Here is a 21,454-nt window from a genome sequence, read left to right on the forward strand (position 1 = left end):
CCCCCTCCCCCCCAATTATTTGAAATACCTTAATGTAGGAAAGGTTGTAGGGTCAAAGAGAAGCAAGAATGGTAATGATACAAAGATCTTTGTCTGGTTGACTTCTGCTTTGATTATGCATGTCTTTAAACCAAATTGAGTCCTAATGAATTACATTGCAATGAAAGGATTACATTCTGCAAGAAAGTTGCAGGTGACAGTGAAGGATGTTTGTGTGATGGGGGACCATATTTACTGTCAGACTATGAAATAGTTTCTTTAGGAGAGTGGTTGTGGTGCAATGTCACACAAGCCAGTTGCAGCTAGGCTTGATTCAATGCAGGCAGTGTGGAAAAGATAACAAGCAACTTCCATCTAGTCAAATGGACCTTTGTGTTATGATGAGTAACTACAATTTAGGTATTTCATTTATCATGGTATAAAAGCTAAATAACTATGGTTCGAAAAAAAGATGTTTGTCAGGTTTTCTTCTTAGCCATGTGAGGAAAAACTGATTGTTATAGGTCATTTTGAAAGGAATTAAACTACAAATTACACTGATTCAGAGATAGATGCATATGCATGTGCACACACACAACTTTCTTGGAAAGGATCTTTTAAAATAGCTCAATAAATGTTGAGAGTAAAAGTAAAAGCCTATTTTTATTGCTATTTTTAAAATGTTGGTTACTGCAAAACAAAACAGGAGGCTGACTAAAATCTAGGTCAAGAAAACTGTTACATTCCAGTGTGTTTTGGGCTGTTTTCTTCAAAAACCTGAGGCATGAAACTACACTGAGGTTAGTGTTTATACTGTTGCTTTTGAAGTTGTTCATGGATCCAAGAACTGGTTTGTTTTTGTTTTATCTCCCTTTGGAATGTATATTAGAGCAGTATGTGCAGTTTTGGAATAGTGATATTTAATACAACAAGAACAATTTTATTATTATTTGACAAACAAAACTGAAATCTAATATTGAATGGGTGATTTTACTTAGGTTTATTAGAAAGCATCCTGAGCATCTCTGTATGACATAGGCTGCTGGCTTTTGGCCATGAAGCTGATTGCTGCTGAGGCACTGAAGAGAGGTTTTCTGCTGGGGGCTGTGGGAGTGATTGGCCTCAGCAGGTGCCTGATCGTGAAATGTCTCGCCTGCTTGCCTCCCCCTCTGTTTGAGGGGGGAAGCTCTAAATGAGCTTCCCAGAGTACAGAGACATGGAACTGACTAAGACAAGACATTTCTGCTTTGGAGACTCTGTAGCTTTAAAGTCTGCTGTGTAGCATCCAAAAAAAGTCCCCTTCTGTACCTGTGATTCATAGTTGATTTTAAAAACTCGCCTCATTCTGTACATACAGAATTAGAACAGATCCATCAAGGATTTGAAGAATGTTTGCAGTGTTTAGAAGTTAGTTTGATTCATAGGTAGCCGGTTATATAATTTTAGTGCTATGCTCTTCTATTGCAATGCATGCATCTTGTTGCATTGATTTGTTTGTGTTTAATAACAGTATGTTTTAAGGATATGCTTTTTTCCTCCTAGAAATTAGACTTTAGGTGTTCTTTTGCTTTTGTCCATCAGTTTACTAGTCTTTTGGTATTTAAGCATAGGTGGTAATGTAGTTCACTGGTGACTGATGGAAGATCATTTTACTAAACTAAGGAGTAATTTGCAGTTTAAGAACAAAATCACTTATACAGGACAAAAGAAAGGGGTACAAAAATAGTAATGATTTATAAAGATAATTTCAAAGCTTCCTATACATTGCACTTATACCTTTTTATATCTTCTGCATCTGGTGGATTTTTCAAAGTCTAGGTAGAAAAATGACATAAATGGAGTTAGTTTCCATTGCAATAATGAATATGGAGAACGTTTCTTTCAGTTTTGGTTCAAATATGTACACAGTTTTACATATACATAAGCCCAAGTATTGATATGATTTTATTGTTTGTAATGGTAGTGCACAGTTACAGTGTCTGAGGATTGTCAAAACTGAGGCTCTTGAGGTATAAATATGTCTGCAGTATGGAAAAGATCCTTAGTTATTTCAAGTGTTCTGTTTCATTCTGCTGTGTTCAGCACAGATACTTGTTTATTTTTGTATATGTATTCTTGTGATTATATTCCTCTCACATTTGTGGTAAGACTCTGCCCTTGGAACTTCAGTCTCACTTTGTTATAGGAGCGTCACAAGCCAAGGATGCTGGCTAGTACTCCCATGGAAGACACATGCTCCAGCTGAGATTTCCTAGAAATACCAACCTCACCTCTTTTGCTTAGTCATATCTCTTATCCAAAATCAGTAGGTGTTGGAAGTCTTATTTGCTGTATATAGATAAGGAGATTACTGCTCTGGCATCCCTCTGCACGTGCAGTTCTTCATACTCTTGTCCAGTAATTTGTTCGTTCAAGTGTGTCTGTGACAGCCTCCCCAATATAAGGCAGATTCAATTCCCTGCCTGCTTGGCAGGTCTTTGAGACATCACCAGGGGCTCACCAGGCTTCTCAGCACCTGCCTGTGTTTTTCCTCATCTGCAGGATGCATTTACCAGCCATATTTTTCAGGCATTTTCAGCCTGGGGTTTGGCTGAAGTAATTTTACAACTGTATCCCATGTGTGCTTGTTTCATCCCCAGCAGGCAACAATTTAAGAGTGACCTCTTGAAAGTCAGATGATTAGTTGTGGGTTGTTGTGTGTTTGCTGCCAGAATCAAACAAGAATGTGATTTTATTTATTTTTTGTTTTGGTTTTTGTTGTTATTTTTATTGACTCGTTTTAGACTTCTTTTGGATGCTAAGGCTTCCCCCTGCACCCCATGAAAATAGTCACCCTGAAGCCTTACTGCTGAATGCACATAGGTTTGTGAATTGCATCATGAATTACAACACATGAACATCACGTGCGTTAGTTGCATTCAGAGAAAGCTAGATTTTATTCACTTCAGCAGTCCTATCACAAAGCACAGTGATCTCTTTGACCTTTAGCTTGTAGTGCCCCTACATTCCTTTTCCTTTTTCAGATCTTGCTGATAAATGTCAGTGTGCTGTAATGTGTCGGTCTAGGGATCCGTTTATGGCACCTCTTGCCCAAAGGACTGAGGTTCTTCCCTATAAATAGATATGTTGTTCATACCTTTCTCTATGTGTATGGGTTCCCTAATCTGTTTTATAGTAACCCGGTCTCTTAACTCATAAATTGGGTATGAACGTCAGATTTTGGAGGAATTTTCCCTTTGTTTTTGAAGGCTTTTGTAAAAGGATGCACTGTACAAGTTGTAATTCTGATGAATGTAGCAAGTCAACTTTTTCTGAAATTAGTGTATCATCTTTTTCTTCTACTTTTCTTCCTTGTGTGGGACTTGCTCTGCTGACTTTTCCTTGTTAGTACCCTTTTTTTTTCAACTGGGTAAAATTGTTCTGTTGACCTATGAAGTGCTGAGGGACTGACCACTATTTTGAATCTGAGAGATGACAAATCTCCCTACTTTGAAGGCCTCCCCTCTCACCAGAATCATCTATTTACTAGCACAGGATTAACACCAAATGGAAGGATTTTTTTTTTTTGTTTTTGTTTGAATTTTTTGGCTGTTGTTCTTATCTTCTAATAAGTGCTACTGCAGTTGTCTGTGGGACATAGATTGATGTTAAGAAATGCCAGCCATGATCCACTGAATGTGAAATTTCCTGCTTTCAGTCTATTTGTTGTCAAATTATACTTTTTTTTAATATTGTGTTTGGCAATGTTTTTTCTCTGTTAAATATCTATCTTCAGATCTGTCTGATAAACATGTCACAGCTGTCATGCAGTATAGTCTCTTGAGATTTTAGGAAAGCTGTAATTGTATCAGGGAGGCTGATGGGACACTTCCCACAGGTTTTCTGGCAAGTGTGACTGTTAGTACAGAAATGCAAAGACTGAATTCCTAGTATTTTGAACATTTCTACCCCTTTTCCATAGACAGATTTCAAGACCTAGCCTCACTTCTCCAGTTGGAGAGTGAATGGTGTTGAGACTGATGACTGTATTTTGTCCCTGCTTAGGACAGTAGGGACTGCTTGGTCCCTGCTGAATGAACTGAAACAGAGGCAGTCAAAAAACCAAGAGATTAAAGCCTTCCTTCTGCATCCCTTTGAGAAGCCACTTACAAGAGCCTGGCTGTGGCCCAAGATGAACTCCACTTTTGGAAATAACAGTGAAGTAATTCTGCCATTGCAACACCACCCTAAAATGTAGCTCTTTATTCAAGGAACTAACTCATGCTTGCAGGCAAAGGAAAGGGCTGTGAGATTTTGTATGCACAGCGCAGGCAGCTCCAACCTCTCTGCTGTAAGATTAGGAAATGCATCTGGAAATGAGGGAATCTGCACCATCCAGGACTTATCTTTGCAGGCAGCTATAAGATGATTAGCAGGTTGAGGACCAGGAATATAAATCAGTGCATAGATCTTACTATGTGTTGCTATATTTCTCTTTCTCCCCTTGGCAATGAAGCTAATTGAAATTCAGTGACACCAGATTAAAAGATTAATTTATTGCCCATTCACAGTCAATAATGTGAACTTTACAAACGTTTCTGTTGCAAGACTATTTCATTCAAGTGGACCAAAGGCAGTTGAGCTGAACATCGGCAGTGACCTTCATCAAAGAGGCACACTGCTCAAGAGGCTTCTTATTCTGGTCTGAATGTACTGTGGGTCACTGCAGGCTATAAACCTATTGAGAGTAATGCAAAAAAAAAGTCCTGTAACCAGTCTGTCTGCAATGTTGAACTCTTGACTTTCTAGTAGCTGCAGCTGGGGAAGTCAGCTTCACTATTAATGAAACCTTCCATGCACATGACCAGTCATTGACAAATACATAAACTTGGAAGAGATTGTTTAGATGTAAAATCTAAAGTGGAAAAAGCTGATTTACAGCCTTCCTCTGTCCTCTTCCAAGAAAAAATAATACATTGAGAGAAGAGGCTGGAACTTGGCATCCAGTAAACTGTGTGTGCCTGTCCCTGCTTGTGTTTCATGGTGAATGTGCACAGCTTCCAGCTACTACAGTACAAGTGAAGTTTGATTTTGAAAAATAAGCAATACTGTGCAATACTTCTCCTCTCATTCAAATGAAGTAAGAACAAGAACTTCTAAATATTGCTTCACCAGAAGGGAAGTGTGCAGCAGCTTTCAAAGAGACATACTCTCAGGGAAGAAGGGCAACTGGGCTGACTAGGGGCCTGGAGAACAGGTCTTATAAGGAGAGATTGGGGGTGCTGGGGCTGTTCAGCCTGGAGAAGAGGAGGCTAAGGGTAGACCTCATTGCTGTTTACAACTACCTGAAAGGAGGTTGTAGTGAGGTGGGTCTTGGCCTCTTCTCCCTTGTGACGAGTGATGGGACAGGAGGAAATGGGGTCAAGTTGCACCAGGGGAGGTTCAGATTGGATATTAGGAAAAATTTCTTCACAGAAAGAGTGGTGAGGCATTGGAACTGTCTGCCCAGGGAGGTGGTGGAGCCACTATCCCTGGAGGCATTAAAAAAATGGGTGGATGTGGTGTTCTAGGAGATGATTTAGTGGTTAGGGGTTGTAGGGCATGGCAGAGGGTTGGACTTGATGATCTTGAAGGTCTTTTCCAATTTTGATGATTTTATGATTTTCTATCTCTTTACCCCTTCCTATGAAACAGCACTGTGAATAAGATACTTTCTTCCTGTGTTGCGAGAATATAAGCAGAAACCACCCAAGTTTCTGATTTTCCATTCTTATGATATTTCAGCTTAACGATGGTGGCAAGGCAGCCCAAGCACACGTGGGGATAGGTGATGTAGTTCTCACCATTGATGGGATAAGTACGGATGGGATGACTCATCTAGAAGCACAAAATAAGATCAAGGCGTGTACAGGCAATTTGAACATGACTCTGCAAAGGTAAGATACCTTTTTCTTGTTTTCTTTTTATTATTATTATTTTTTTTAAGAGCGAATTAATCATAATCATAACATTTGTTTGGAGGATAAAAACATGTAGGTGGTTTGGCGAAGTGCATGGAGTTAAGTGGGCACGATTGAGAGATACACTGCTGTAATCTGAAATGTGTCCTGATTTATAGCATTTTGGAAAACTTATTAGATATTAATTATGTGAGTCAACAAAGACCTTTTCCAACCTTCTGTTACCTGGTTTACGTTAAATGAAGTCTGGTTCCTCTTCCTTTTGAGCTTCAATTTTGCTAACACTTCTTTAATTAAAAAAAGATCCTATTCAGGCTCTTTTTCCCTTCCCCCTCTATTGGTTAACTAACTAGGGGCACTTTGGTTTTGGGTCAAGTCCTACATTGTCATTTTTATTGGCAAACATGATGCATTGATGATGAATGATGCATTTAAACAGTCAACCCCTGAGTTACATGGATGAAAATACTGCGGCAGAGTCCTGGAGAGATGTTTCCCAAGGTGATACTACTGTTTCACAAAGTTGCAGCCTCCCCTTGCTAATTGTGAACTCTACTATAGAAGTTACACCTTTGCTCAGTCTCCCCATTCCTATAATGTACGGTTTATTGAATCTTGGCATACCTCTCTTGGCTCGGGACTATATTTTAGGAGGGGTTGGAAGAAGGGAGCAGGTTTCTCATGAGTGAGTTATTGGATCTGAAGCAGAAAGAGCAGCAGCATGAGCAAAAAGTTCCTTCAAGCTCTCAAAAGTCTCCCAGGGCTAAATCCTGGCTTTTATTAGAAAACTGCTATTTTTATTTAATGACGTGAGGAAGCATCTTGGAGGAGGATTGACCTCTGAAGCTCTCATGTAATGAGAACCATCTTTTCTTGTTATCATAGAGAACAATGGCAGACATGCTCTGTGATTGCTGTTCATGTCTGCCTGCAGCAGTGCAAAGTTCCTCGATGAGTGGTGGTTGAGGCCTACAACAGTATCTCTTCACCAGTTACTGCCTTTCCTGGCAAATCATCTTGCCCTTAGTGAAAGGACAACTTCACTCAGAGTTCATTTATACAAGAATGAAAGAGATTATGTGGCTGTAGGTCTGAAAAACATCTGGCTCTCCAGGGTAGTGGTGCTTGTTCCTACCCCTATGTTATATGTAGTTGAATGGTTGTGTGAGTGCTTTGTTTTCTAAGAGGCTACGTTTTAGCTTTACTTCTTGTTTCTTGTTTTTCCTGTTGCTCTCTGTATTTCAGTTTAGCTACCCTTAAAAAGGGATTCCCTTTGCTTAATCTCTGAGGAAAGGAGTTATCTTGTGGCATGGTTCATGCCTAGAGCATCTTCTCAAATGAAACTTGTAAAGTTGGCATTAAAAGTTTCTCGATGAAACAGATACTATACCAGCTCATCAGGGCAATCATGCATTGTATCCAGTGTGTTACCTTTCTATCTCCCAGCAAGGCAGGCAGGTCGTTTAGAAATGCACTTTCCGGGAGTCCACTGAGTCACTTGAATAGGCAGCTGGGAGTGGATGGGTTTGATCCACTTTCTTTGGCCATAAATTGATGGGCAAGGTTAATATCAGATAGAGGAAAGGAGCACCAGGTGTGTCTTGTTCAGGCAATAACTTGTCTGAGGCTGCTTCTGGTTTGGTGCAGGGATGAGTGGTTTGAAGATTGAATTAATTATGAGGTAGCTTAGTCTCCCCTTGTTCTCACCCTTCTTACCCAGTGTAGCATCTGACTCACCAGCATCAGCTACTTGACAGCTGAAGGCTAAGTCAGGATGAGACTAGCAAAAATCAAAGGACTAGCCTTGGTCCTAGCATCTGGGGATGAGACACATGTCCTGTCTTGCAGCTCATCAAGTCTGTCGTCTGTGGTCTCAGCTGTTTCTAATTCTGCCTGGATCCCATGAAACCAAAGACATAGAGGGTGCTCTCCCAGCTCCTCTGCCTGTAAAAATGTCCTTGCTGTTATTGCTTGTTTAGTAGGAGATTTGCTACAGTTGTTTATTTGTTGTTCTTAGCCTGGAAGAAAGTGCTTCTTAGAGTCAGACTGGCTCATGCTAACTGCAGATGCTGGATGCCTGTGGGAAGAAGGGCTTGAGACTATAAGCAGGGTGGCAAGATAAGCCATTTTAATATTGAGGGATCTCCATAATCATATTCTCCTTATCTTGCCTCTGCTTTCAAACAAAACTGAACTAAATTAAATACTTTGAGCTATTATTGTTCATGTGCAAAGTTAAAAGGATGCTGTCAATGTAAAACTGTTTGCTTTCAAAATGAGTTGGTGCCATAGGAAAACCTAAAACTTTTTTTAAAAAAGGCTTTTGGCTATCTTCAGGGTTTTTTACACTTCCCTGAACATTTATTTGCTTCCACACAGACAACTACCTGTTTGAACTACAATGCAGGAATGTTGAGGTTAGTAGTGAGAGCATATATAAATTCTTCACACTGCCCTAGTTTGCTGCTGCTTTCAAGAAGCACAGTGTTTGATTAGTGGGATTTCTTTGAGGTTCAAGAAAATTGGAAGAGCTCTATGGTTTGACCTAATGGCTTTTGCACTTAACTGTGTTCATGTGCTATTTTATGAAAGATGCAAAAGAACTCTGTGATCAGATTAGTTCTAGGAACCAGAAAATATATTTTGTAAGTTTAATTTGGTACATTTTTGGTGGTGATCTCTATTAATGATAAACTGTAGCAAGTCCTGTATACTCTATGGGTGTCTGTTTTATTCTCAGTTACAAATTGACATAGATTCATATGGAATACTACATGGAAATTAATATTGTGGTACAGACTTAAGTGTAATGAAAAAATAATGGCTATATGGAGAAAAATGGCTGGGTACACCACCAACCTCGTGGTATGTCAGAGATGGGGCTGGCTGGGCTGTTTGCTAGGGAGGGACTAAACATAATCAGTACTTATTTGAAAAAGGAACAGGATCTTGCTCTGTTTTTTTTAGGATCTTTGTGTGTGTGTTGTGAGAATCAAAATGATAGTTGGTAGAAAAGCAGAGGAACACCCTAGAGATTAGTAGGCCAGTGAACTCAAGTGTGTCCCATCTGAGGTTGATGGGCTCCAGCACCCCAGTTTGCATGGTGGCCAGGGCAAGGTGACAGCCTGCCTTTTTAAAAGGTACAAAGGAAACTTTTTGAGTCTATGTGGCAAAGGCAAGAGAGGAAATTTCTTATGATCAGCTTTGTCATTATACATATTTTAACTTGATATGCTTTTATACTGCTGCTCAGGTTTTCACTTGACTTTCTCTATTCTTTATGTTCAGAATGGAAAAAGTAAAACAAAGAGAAACAAAATAAAGGGCAAGAAATAGCTTGCCTGGGAGGATGGAAGGGATAGTTAAAGCAATGCTGTAAAAAAAACTTTACTTACAGGTTTAAAGTAGTGTATTTATGGAGGCAGATGTGCACATACCTCTTGTGGAAAATCAATTTAGATGTTTCCTAACTTGCAAATTAATGTTGGCAAAATATTTGAAGGGAAAATAAAGATCCCTTTTTTCTTGCGTAAGGCAATGCATCATGTTGGGTTTTTAAATATGGAATTGTTCTCTGCCTCTGAAAGGAACTGAAATTACAGCTGTCACAATTGCAAGACCACGTTGCTTAAATACAAGTGGATAAAATGGTGCTTACCAGCCATATATAGAGGTAGATAACTAACACTTGAGAGAATTGTAAAGTATTTTCAGGTATGTGTCTTTAAAATTAATTAGTTGTGTAAACAAGTCTTGCTGTTTACTATAAAGCTTATAGTTGTAAACTTGTGAAATTAAAATACAGTTTTGGTTTGTTATTTATTCTTTTTTAGTATTACATATGGCTTGAAGTTTTGAGGGAATTTGTGGGGTTTTTTGTAACATTGCAATGTTAGGTTCCTGATTTATTTTTATTTTTTTTTAAATATTAAATGTATTGCATAGGGAGTTTGTATGCATCTCTCTCTCCTGAGATCTTGCTCTTTTACACCTCAATATTTTATTTTCAGTTAAAGCTCTTGCCTGGTTCCCATGAGGACAGATGAAAACCAGATGCTTGGTTTTTGGATATATTTTAAAGTTCAGGAACTTAGCATGGATTCCATGAATAAATCTGTAAGTGACGGAACAGCTAAGAACCACCACCTATTTTAAATATTGGTTTTGGGGACTGTTTCCATAGACTCTTGCCTTAATAATTATTTGGAAAAGAGAAAGATAAAGAATTCTGTATTTCTACTACTATTACATGAGATCCATGATACCCATGAAACTTCTGGAAAAAGTGTCAGTGAGCCCTACAAGGATAAAATAATACAGAAAATCCTGGAATGTTGGTTTTGGTTTTGTTTGGGTTTGTGTGGTTTTGTTGGGTTTTTTTTGTTGTTGTTGTTTTGGTTTGGTTTTTTTTTTTGTGGGTTGTGTGGGGTTTTTTTTTCCCCTTTTATAATATAAACCTTATTTACCTCTGTATTTTGTAAATCAGATTTGTACAGCTATAATGTGCTTTTTTTCCTTTCACCTCTGCCTGGGAATTTGAGTCACTTAGGACAGAAGGTATTTGGATTGCTTGTCTGGGGAAGTGAAAGGATTCTCAAGGTTGTTTACCTCTCTGGCTGTATTGCAGTGCTTCAGAAATGTTTTTGAGTGCTCTAGGTTGGCAGTGAGCAGTTACTACAGTTCTGCTTCCAAGTCTTCAATGGATTACTGGATTTTTGCGAGTGAGCTTGGATGTTACAAAGTAATAGATGAATTTGTGATGTGAATTTTTTATTTCCCTAAACCTCTTCAAACCACAGAGTTGCCCAAGTGTCACAGGGAAGGGGCTAAGATCTGCTGGGTATTTTTAATGTCCGTATTAACAGGATGTGGCGTCAAAATTGAGATGAGTCTTAATAGTGGGTTCTGCAGATTGTAACTCAAGCGTTAAAAACTGTAATACTTATTTTATCTACTTGCCTGAGTATGAATCTTCTGTCATACCATTCTCCCTCATCTTTAAAAGTTTTCATCCAGGAAACACAAAGTCTAGACTTCTAGCTTAAGAACAGCTGAAATTCTCATGACTTGAGATGGGGTAATAGCAAAGAAATGTTATGGATCATTTTATTTCCATTTTCAAAGGTAATTTTTCGAGTTACCATTTCAGAACGGGTTGTCTGCAGTAAGACTACCTCAGTAGACTTATTATTTTTATTGTTCCCAGTCTTGCTTGTATTAGAAAACAATAGAATATTACCATATATTGTGTGGAGAGCCTTGCTTTGCTTCAGAAATACACAGGAGAAAGAGTATTTTCCTGTGTGAAGAATGTGTGTACTGATAAAGTATATGGACAATATGAATGCTCTTTTACCTCTTCTAGAGATGGCAAATGAGATGCCTTGATGTAAACCAGGTTTTAAGAAACGGGAGGCCTTTACTTCTCAGATGTTGCAATATTCACCCAGTGTAGGTTAGCTGTAAACTAATTTCACAAAAATAAAAACCAGCAGTGCAGGGCATGGCACCATAAATCACAAGAGCCAGGCATAGACACTGCTACCAGAGGGGGCTGAAATTTAGTATTTAGTTGTGTCCATAGAAAGGTAAGAAAATAGAATAGTTACTAAATAAAATGGCAGGAGAGGCTATTATAAGAAAAATAAGAGGAGAAAGAAGTTGAAGAATGCAAGTATAGACAGGATTTCAAACTATTAAAAATACAAGCTTCACTTTAGATGATGGTTAAAACTCATGCTTTCATGTTTATGAGTCATGGGTTCCTTGGGATGGTTATTTTGTTTCCATAAACCTTATATGGATGAGCTTTAAGAAAGCCACGATAAGAATGCGTTCGGAAGTCTTATTTTTCTCCAGCTTTGGTTTGCTAGTCATCACCGTTTCCCTTACATGGGCATTTTGACTTCAGTTTTGGTCTGTAGTGATTTGCTTTTTTAGCATTATAGATGATAGTTGTTTGTCCTGTGCCAGTTGAACATAGGCAGTAAATTGGTTGAAAGCATCACAACTTCTGAGTATTTTTTTCTAAACCTGAAAACAATTTTTTGGCTTGAATTCTTTCTTCTATAATATTAATTCTTGCATAACTCTTCTTTCAAGGATATAAAAAATGAGTGTTGGCTGATTAAGGCATTAAGCACCAGTATCCCTTTTTAATTGATAGAGTTGAGAGGAAAATTATAAAACTCAGTAGAGGTCATATGTCTAACAGTATATGGGCAAACTGTATATTTCTAGCTTAGCTGCTAGTCAGAACCTTAGGCAACTTATTCCTCAGTCCTCAATTATTAATATTAGTTTCCAATAACTATGTCTGAGAATGAATCAGCTGCAAAATAGTGCCTTCCAAACAGAGGTTTACTTTTCTTATTTAGCCAAGTAGCTAAGCATTGAGCTGGTGGCTATTCCAGGTATTCCGCTCAGTGGAATTGAAATAGAGCCCCGTGAGACTTCAGGCATTCTTGCTGAACTTTGTTACTGACCACAGACTTTACTAAAAGCTTCAGTAAGAAACAGTGAACCTGTTTCTGATCTGTTGCTGATCCTAAATGGTCATGGCCTTCTCCGTGCCAAATGCCAGCATTTCAGCAACTTTGAAGCCTTAAAGCTCTGAGTTAAGTTGTTTGGTTTTTTTTGGTTTTTTTTAGGAAAAAAAAAAAAAGAATCAGCTGTCAAATTTTTCAGTAGCCTATAAACTCAAAGCAGTGGAATTTTGGGGAGTTAATCTAACTGGCTTAATGATACAGGTATAGATCTTCCTTGCCCTGTGCATTAAAATTCCTGAGTCTCTTGTCCTTTTCTTTATCCTGTTATTTTTGTGAAATTGCATGCAAAAGTGTTTCCAAAGAAGCATTCAGGTTCCAAAGCCAGGTATGCAGAAATAGGAAAAATGTGGTAATGGAAGAGTCTCCATTAAAAACAAAAATGTATCACTTTGTTCTGCAGAAGAGGGCCTGCATGACCAGGCAAGAAGAGTAATAAGGTGAAGAAAGTAATATGGCCCCCAGAGTTTATTGGTTAAAAGTATCTGGTGACTGGTTCTGTAGTTCCTCTTGTGATCTCCAAAATTTCTATATAATTAGCACTCAAGTAAAATTTTTTCAGAAATTTTGGCTGAGGAGGTGGAAGGGGAAGAGAGCTGTGCCAGCAGGGCTATAATGGGGGTCAGCCTTGAAGGTGGGTGGACATGAACACATGCACAGGGTACTGGCACTGGTCTTGGGAGAAGTTTTCATTACAGATGTGTGAAGGACATTACAGATGTGTGCATCTGGTGTGAGGCTGTGCGGCCTGCCAGACCCTTGTCCTGCCCAATTTGGGGTTTCTCTGCAGCTCTGAGCGGCTGAATGGGGCTAGGGAGAAATGCTGTGCAGACCTGGGTCTTGTCCTGTCCATGGCCCTCAGTGGTATTTGGTCTCAAGGGAGAAGGGTATCCAAGGCTGTGTGCCTCAGGTCATGAAAATTGCCAAATGGTTTTGCCAGCCTGACCTATTGGCCCAAAGGTAACCTGACTTGCAGGACCAGTGTTGCTGTGTAATGGATGTAAAGTAACCAGGTGCTGCTGATACAGTTGCCTTTAAATTGCAAATTTGCAGAATCCATTTCCGAATGAACATTTCTTTGCAGTAAATTCCATGAACTCTGTGCAGGCTCTTAAAATTCTTGTGACCTATGTAAATACCAACCCCTGGACTGGGAGGTTATCCTTGTTTGAGCTAGGACGGAGATGAGGTGTTGCTGGTCTTCAGCCTGGCAGTTTTCACCCCTCTCAGCTCTGCTGGTGGTGTCTTACTGAAGAATTACTTCTCTTCTTAGAGCGTGGGCTGGTGACTTCCTAGACCACGTCTGAGACAATGGATGCTGGTGTGTGCCCAAGGCACAGGGTGACCACTGACCTGAAGCCTTCTGTGCTCATACCCTTAACAGGAGCTTTTCTAAAGCTGAAAGGGTTTTGTGTGTGTTTTTTTAATACTGTACAAGCATATGCAGTACAAACAACTTGAGTAATCTTAAGTCCTTCTGTTTTGTCTGGTTGTGAAACTAAGCAGCATTGGGTAAAACATTGTCCAAAGAATTCAAGGCTAATGAAGATGCTGGTTTCTTTGCATACAAAGGTGCCCAGATGTGTAAGTATGTGCACTTTTTTTTTTCAATTAGAGGCAAAGTAGAAAGATTCTGCTCCTAAATTAGCAGCAGAGCAGGTTTTGCTAGCTAAGCCATGTCTTTGGAAAGCTTGCCCACAAACTAAATAAATAGAAGGGTACAGCTTTTGCTTACAGCTGGAATGCAAAATCTTCTGTTGCGTACAGGACTTTGCTGCATGTCAACTAGCAATTAGGTGAACCACAAAACATCCTGCAGCTAAGTGAACCTGACAAACTAAAGACTTGCCTGGAAGTTCAAAGGAGAGTTGCTCAGATGAAAATAGAAGGTTGCAGGATAAAAATGGAGTTCAGTGACTTTTGCAGGATCATACCTACCCATCTGCCAGGAAAATGGGTGAGAGCGAGGCCTAGCTAATCAATAGGAGCCCTCCTCACATTTTTAGAACCTTCCTGGAGATCTTTAGGGGCTACAAAAGACCTGGATGTGTAAAGGTCATTCCATTTCTTGAGGTTGATACAGTATATAGCATAGGAACATAAATACAGTAATATATATAGATAGTGGACAATGCTGGGTGACAAAGTAGATAATTATTTATTGAACATCAAGATGTTTCCTTTGACTTCTAAGTTCAAAGACATTTTAAGCTTATTTCAGTTGCATTCTCCTTTCCCCCCCCATCATTAGTACCACCACAGGGAAAAAAAAAAGGCCAATAATGTGAAGTGAACACCCACATAATGAGGGGGAAGGAGGGAGGTATGGTGGTTATTTTTAGTTTGTTTGCCCCCATTGAAATGCAAAATAGCACCCTTGAGTTGCAGCAATTGCAGCAAATTTACCATTATGCTCTTGAGGTTTTGTCCATATACTGTATCGTGGTGGGCTGAACCAGAAGGCAATCAGATTAGGAGGGTATTTCAAAAATCCACCTTCATTTGAATGAAAATAAGGAGGTGATCATCAGGTCACTGAATCTCACAAGCTGGGAGCCTATGAATTCAATTTGGAATAAATTTTCAGGATTCTTACCCTCATAGTCCAAGTCCTTGATGGATGAAGAGTTGGTCAATTGAGAGGCAGCTGGGGAGATAGCTCAGGTGTTATAATCAGCAGAGCCTTTTAAGCAGCTGGGTGGGAAATGAGTTGAGGCATAACTATTTGAAGGGTAGTGAGTGCTTATGGGAGGTAGTTTGCAAGACTTGTATAATTGGAGAGTCCCTCACTGAAGATGAAGGGAGAAAGTGTTGGATTCCAGAAGTTTCCAGCTGTTTGCAATGAATCAAGTGGTAACTAAAGGGTCTTGACTGGTCTTCTTGCTTTTTTTCCTTAACCAGTGAGAAATGCCTGTGCTTTTGCTTTGTACAAGCTGTTGCATAGCACAGACATCTGACAAATATGGCAAAATCTAATTCTGACTTTGTCTCTTAGTTTGTTCTTTTTTAAAAAACTTGCTTATTTTCAGGCAGGGTTATAAAGCTTATTTCTATTTTTTTAATGATCTAAGTGATTTTGTTGACCCTATAGATGATTGCTCTATGTCTTTCAGATAAATTGGGACAAGCCAAGATAATACATGTTTATCATCTGGACTATATTCTTAAATTCTTACATTCCATTCTAGTTCCATTATAGGAAAAAAATCACTCTGAACAATGATAGGAGACTTTTTGAAACAAAGATTCAATTGCTGAAACAAATATGCAGTGCAAGAAATTATACAAGTTTCAAAGGTGGTTTTACACAAGCAGATAATTAGAAAGGTAGTACTTTGGACTTGATATTTAGATGTATAGTAGTTTAGAAGCTTATTTTCACTCTATTTCAAAAGTAAACGAACTAATCTGTGTTCCAGCTCAGATCCATCACAATTGTTTTCTGTCTGTGAAGAGAGGAATAAGCAGTGACAGTTCTTTCAACTATATTTTACTTGAAATGGTGTACTTCGGTAGGAGGTACCTGGAAATTAGAGCATCTTACTTGATGTCTGCATGTGCTGGGTGGCCAATATGCCTCAGTACACAAGTGGGGGCCAGTTTGCAGTGCTCCTGCCTGGTATTAGACAAGTTAACGATAAACTAATGCCTGTGATTTAAAATAACTTTTTTTTTTCTGATACTAGAAGCTTTCTCCTGTCTTTCAGAATTCATAAAAGTTGAGAGAGTACCATTGTAGGCAGCAGGGTGTTAGTTACTTAATATGGTCCATGTGATTGATTCATGTGTTCTGACTGTAAGAAAGAGCTATCGTTTGCAAGCTGAAATTTGATACAGAAAACATCTCTAGGTTAAGTGAGATGGTAACTAGTGTTACTAGGAATCTGATGATTGCTTAGCAGCAATCTGCAGGTTGCAGACTCCTCAGGTTAGTTTTGCTTATCTTCTAGGTTGATTTATATTCCTGGTGTTGAAAAGCCTTTTCATTTCTATTGAAAGATGGAAGCAGAACATGCAATACATGTTCAGACATCCACACTTTGAAGAGGTGCAACTCCTCCTAAACTGTATTAGAAGCATCTATACTATGAAAGTAGTACATTGAATTTATTTCCAAAACATAAAATACATATTTTAGATATACAGGAACAGAACAAAGCTGAGCTAATCTTTGTTATTACATTCTAAAATATCTCTTGAAAAGCACAGGCATTAATTTTGCTGGCTGTTAATATCTATGTGATGTACAATAAAGCTTCTGTTTATTAGGTAGAAGTGCCAACTTCCTAAACAACAGGAAAGCATTTACTTTCATCTGACAGTGCACTGCAAAATCAGCCTTTCTGTAGTCACTATATCCCATTTGCTTTGGGCTACACCACCATTTTCAAGACCCATAGTAGCCATACCAATTTGCTCTGGAAGATATTTATTTTTCCTTAGATGCTCTTCTCTCACACATGATTTTTTATTATTATTTTTTTAGGAGGAGATTTTTTTGTGGGCTTGTTTAATGAAAAAGACAGAAATCAAACCATTGAATACCTCAGATTTTGCTGACTGATAGGCAAGCAATGTAACTTGCTCTTAGTGTGATTTCCTGGTTGAGTCCTTCTTTTTAATTTTTCTGAGGGAAAGGTTTATAGTTGTGTTTCAGGAAGTTCTTTTGGTAACCGTTTCCCTCCCATTTATAAATAAACCCCAGAGGGGAATGTAGGTTGTTTGTTTTTTTTCTTTAATGAGTTACAGCAAACCATCAAAAAAGTTATATTCTTAGGATTTTGTTATATTTTGTTTAATTTTAAGTGATCTTTATGGAGTATTATTCTTCAGGAGGCCTTTGATACAATTCTGGCTTTCATTTCCTTGTTTTCTAATGTACTTCCACAGCACTCATGGTGTCAGTCACTGATCCTTCATAAGTACTGCAGCATAATGTAGCAAAACAGTTTTTTTGTTTTTCTAGTAATATTACCTACTGTGTGCAGCAGGTAATTAGAGCTTTTTAAAGAAGCTGTATTACTTGCAATATGTTTTCCATTAGTGACTTTGATATTTCAAGTGTTATTTTATTTGTAAGAACTAATTTAGTGGTTAAGTGTTGGTTTTAAATTCCTGATTTCTAGTTCCCTTTATGGATTTGCAGCAGTCTTGGTTTGGCTTTAATGTTTTATTTCCTAAATCTAGGAATAGCCTCTTAAGCAGATAACTTTTCTCCACTGCTTACAGAGTCAAATAGAAGATACTGAAAAAATTAAAGTATTGTGATGCCCCTTAAATAAGGGATGACTACTACCACACAATCATTGTTGTAATTCTTTGTGAACTAGTGTCTGTGTTCTCCTCCCATGTATTGTTGTTAATAACTTCGTAGTCCAATATTGGTTGTTGCACTTGACTTTCCATTTCCATTATGTGGTAATTTTGCTTTGAACTGCTAAATAATACTTGGCTTTTGGAGTTTCACTTCCTGAAGAGAAGTTTCTTTCAAGCAAATAAAAAAGAAAGGTGTGCTCTTGCATGCTCTGAGGCAAAACACACTTCAGAGTTTCGTTGCCCTGTAAAATAGATCTGAGAGCTTCATCATTTAATGCTGCTTTTAGTTTAATAATAGAAGCAAAGGTCAACTTTGCCTGGTGGTTGAATAACAGAGAGCTGAGTGTATATTGATTTTTACACCCCCACCACTGCCTCACATTTTCCGATGGGATGTGTTTTGGCCTGACACTGGATAGGATCTGTTTCAGTGGACTTGTTCTGCTCTAAATGCTAAGCCTGAAAAATAATAAGGGAATTGAAAAACTGTAGGGATGGCTTTATCTTAGATGGGTGTATTGGATCAGTGAACCTGTTAGTCTGGTATCCAAACCCGTTGTGGCTGGTATCTGATGATTCAGCAGAGGAGGGGGGGTGAGAAGAAAACTATGCCTTTGTAACCCATGTGCTGAAAACCTGGGTGCTGTTTGCACAAGAGATGCTGGTTTGATTATCATAAACAGTTGTAACTAATAATTACACTGGGGTCTCATGGGCGTAGTTTCGTATATCTATCAACATGACTCTAGTCCCAGACGAGCTGACAACATCAAGGTTTGTGCTGTGTGCAGATGGGAAGTGTATTCTCACACAGCTTTTTTTTTTTTTTTTTTTTTTTTTTTTGCTTTTTTTTTTTTCCTTAATTGCACTTTCCTCCAGCTTTGTGCATGGTGCACACCCACTTTCACCTAAATGCATGGTGAGTGATGCAGGAAAATGTCAAATTCTTTTACCCACTATATACCTTTTCTACCTTGGTTAGGGTCTGCACCAGACCTGAGCCTTTGTCCACTTTGTGGTTTGAGACCTGAGAATTCACCTGATACTTAGATCAGTCACAGTTGAATCCATATTCCCACCAGAAAAAAAACAAATGTACTTTATCTTTGCTGTTTCTCACGTGCACATGCTTTTGCTCATGGAGCTGGAGCAATTTCTGACCTAGAAAGGATTTTGGTTTCCACCTGGGGTGGCATAGGCCCAGAGGATGAGGTTTCCTCTTGGTACTTCTGGCGCAGCCCTTCAGCCCTCTGTCCAAGAAGTGCCTGATTGGAAAAATTTCCTTCCTGTGATGAGTAAGGAAGTTTGAGAGACTGTACCTCAACTTTATAAAGGTTTTGAACTGCCCTTTTAACCTGCTGGGTCTGTTTTGTGTTTGCTCCACAACCCCCTTCTGTCTTGTGCATGACCTGGAGATGTCATATCCTTGCTCTTCCCAACCCCGAGGCAACTAATCAATACAAAGGAGGTGATTGATGCTGCCAGATTTTGGGGAGTGCTGAGAAGTGGGAATGTGGGCATCTGGATATAGAGTATAAATATGAGAGCAGAGATGTTAGGGTTGTTTCTTACAATTGAATGTCTTTCTTCTCTCCTGCCAAAATGTAAGATGACCAGGAGTTAGTTGCCTTTGCTTCTGACCCACAAAAGTTCAAAATAAAAGTACTGTCAATAAATGTATAAAGGTGAAAGGAAAAAGGTTATTGCAGATATTCCAAGGACACTTAGGGCAGCAATTTGCCCACTGAAAAATTTGTGCAAAATTGCTCACTTGCCTTACATGTTCAAAACAGGACTCTCATAGCTACTATACAGTGGAGGAGTTGTGCCTGCTTGAGCCAGAACTGAACCTGCATATTTTATTTTTATTTGTTTACTTAATGATATCTGCTGCTGTTATAAACTGAGTAAATTATTCTTATTCTTGTTTGTTTTTTCAGTTTAGGTTTAATTGAACACGATGCTGAAAAAGCATTGGGTGCATCCTTAGTAAAACATTGGCACAAATTAACACTTTAGCTTTCTTCTAGCATTCCTGTGGGCTGTGTAGACTGAGCAGAGTCTGTCTGTTAAAATGAAATTTGGAAATTATTTCAATCTCTGCTATGCCTAAATTCACAACAGATTTATGTTCTTTCATATTTTGGGCTCTTCAATGTTCCTTATAATGCCTTACAACTTTTAAGTTTATAATGTCTGCTGAGTATTTTTCTCCACAAGTTAGGCAAGCTTTAATTTCCTAATATTTCTAATTCTTACTAAGTAGTTAACACAATACTTAGAAAAATCCCAAACAAACACACTCCCCTCCCCAAAAGATTTTAGAAGTAAAATTTTACACGGGTGTGGCTAAGCATGAAACTTGCAAAATAAAAATGGTGAAATTTGTGAGGCTGTAAGACATTGGCTGAGAGATGTACAATCCTCATAAAGAATTTATGTCAGCAGGTGAATCTGTTTCAAAACTGGTGTTTGGTGTTACTTTCTGTTTAGAATAAAGTTTTCATTGGGTAATTAAGCAGGTTTTCTGAGTCAATTGGTTGGGGGGCACTGGGGCTTGCTTTTTTTGCTTACTCTGTTTGTGCTTAAGCTCTGACTGCTGCTGTACAAGAGAACATCTTGGCAGAAGGGAATGAATTATGGAAATAATGTAAGCTTCAGCAGAGAGGATTTACAAGAGTGTCTTTTGGAGGGAAAATGACCAAACCCAAGATAGCTAATATATTGACCATATAGTATCCTTTTTAACTACTAAGCTTCTATGCGAACAATGGAATGTAGAATACTTTCTTAAAATGCATTACAGAGTTTAAGAAGCCAAAGTTTTAATGAGCATTGTGACTTCAGAGATAACTAATGCTTTTCGATTACTATTACATATAGTCCACTCATGTGGAGTGGCTTTGTAAGTTTCAGTGACACATGGAGTCACTAAAATACACATACTGTGCTAAGTATAACATACAACAGTTTTTCTAAGTACAAAAATGTGTAATATTTTCCATTCAAGGCCTCTCAAGTACTGAAATTTATAATTATGCCTGCTGTCGATAGTGATCTTGGAGTACCTTGGCCAAAAGAATTGCATTTATCTCCTTTCCAAGTTTTGGAAGGAATGTGGTGGCTTAACAAGTCAGTAATTTTCCAGAAAGTCTTGTTAACCCTTAAGAAACCACCCCATTAATGTGGTAGTAAAGTGAATTCTGGGACTGATATTTTTGTGTTACATCTCCTGCAGATGCCTGCAAAGGAGAGAAGTTGAAATTATCAAGTGTGATTTTTGTATCTTACACTTGGGAAGGGAGCCTTCCTGGAGCAGGAAGCTCTGACTGTAATTTGAGTGAGCTTGGAGCAAGGGCTGACTGAAGTTCCCCTCATGGCAGGGCTGCTAGACTAAGGTGGCACAGTGCTGTGAATGCATGACTTTGGTTTATGTGGAAGTTGGGGAGAAATCAAGTTTCAGCCCAACTCAGGTAAACAATACTGTCATAAAAAAAATAACATATCAGACAAAAATAAATATTCAGTTATTATATAGAAGATATTTTGGGAGGGACTGGGGAGAAGATAATTAGATGTCTTATGTAAGTGAAAATTGCTTCCTTAGCCACCTTTTCACAAAGCTATTGGGGTTGAGATTTTTTTTAAGATCCAAATCAATTCCAGTACTAATAT

General features: G+C 38.5%; 1 protein-coding gene across 1 annotated transcript in view; it reads left to right on the forward strand.

Moving 5' to 3' along the window:
* Window positions 1–21,454, forward strand: part of PDLIM5 (PDZ and LIM domain 5) — a 79,688-nt gene that overhangs the window by 34,255 nt on the left and 23,979 nt on the right. Inside the window, exons 2-3 of the mRNA XM_010001402.1 lie at window positions 5,743–5,894; window positions 12,769–12,791. Coding sequence (XP_009999704.1) covers window positions 5,743–5,894; window positions 12,769–12,791 — 175 coding nt within the window. The remainder of the gene's footprint in view (window positions 1–5,742; window positions 5,895–12,768; window positions 12,792–21,454) is intronic.

This window comes from Chaetura pelagica, unplaced genomic scaffold, assembly GCF_000747805.2.
Source record: "Chaetura pelagica isolate M959 unplaced genomic scaffold, ChaPel_1.0 scaffold220, whole genome shotgun sequence".
NCBI lineage: Eukaryota > Metazoa > Chordata > Aves > Apodiformes > Apodidae > Chaetura > Chaetura pelagica.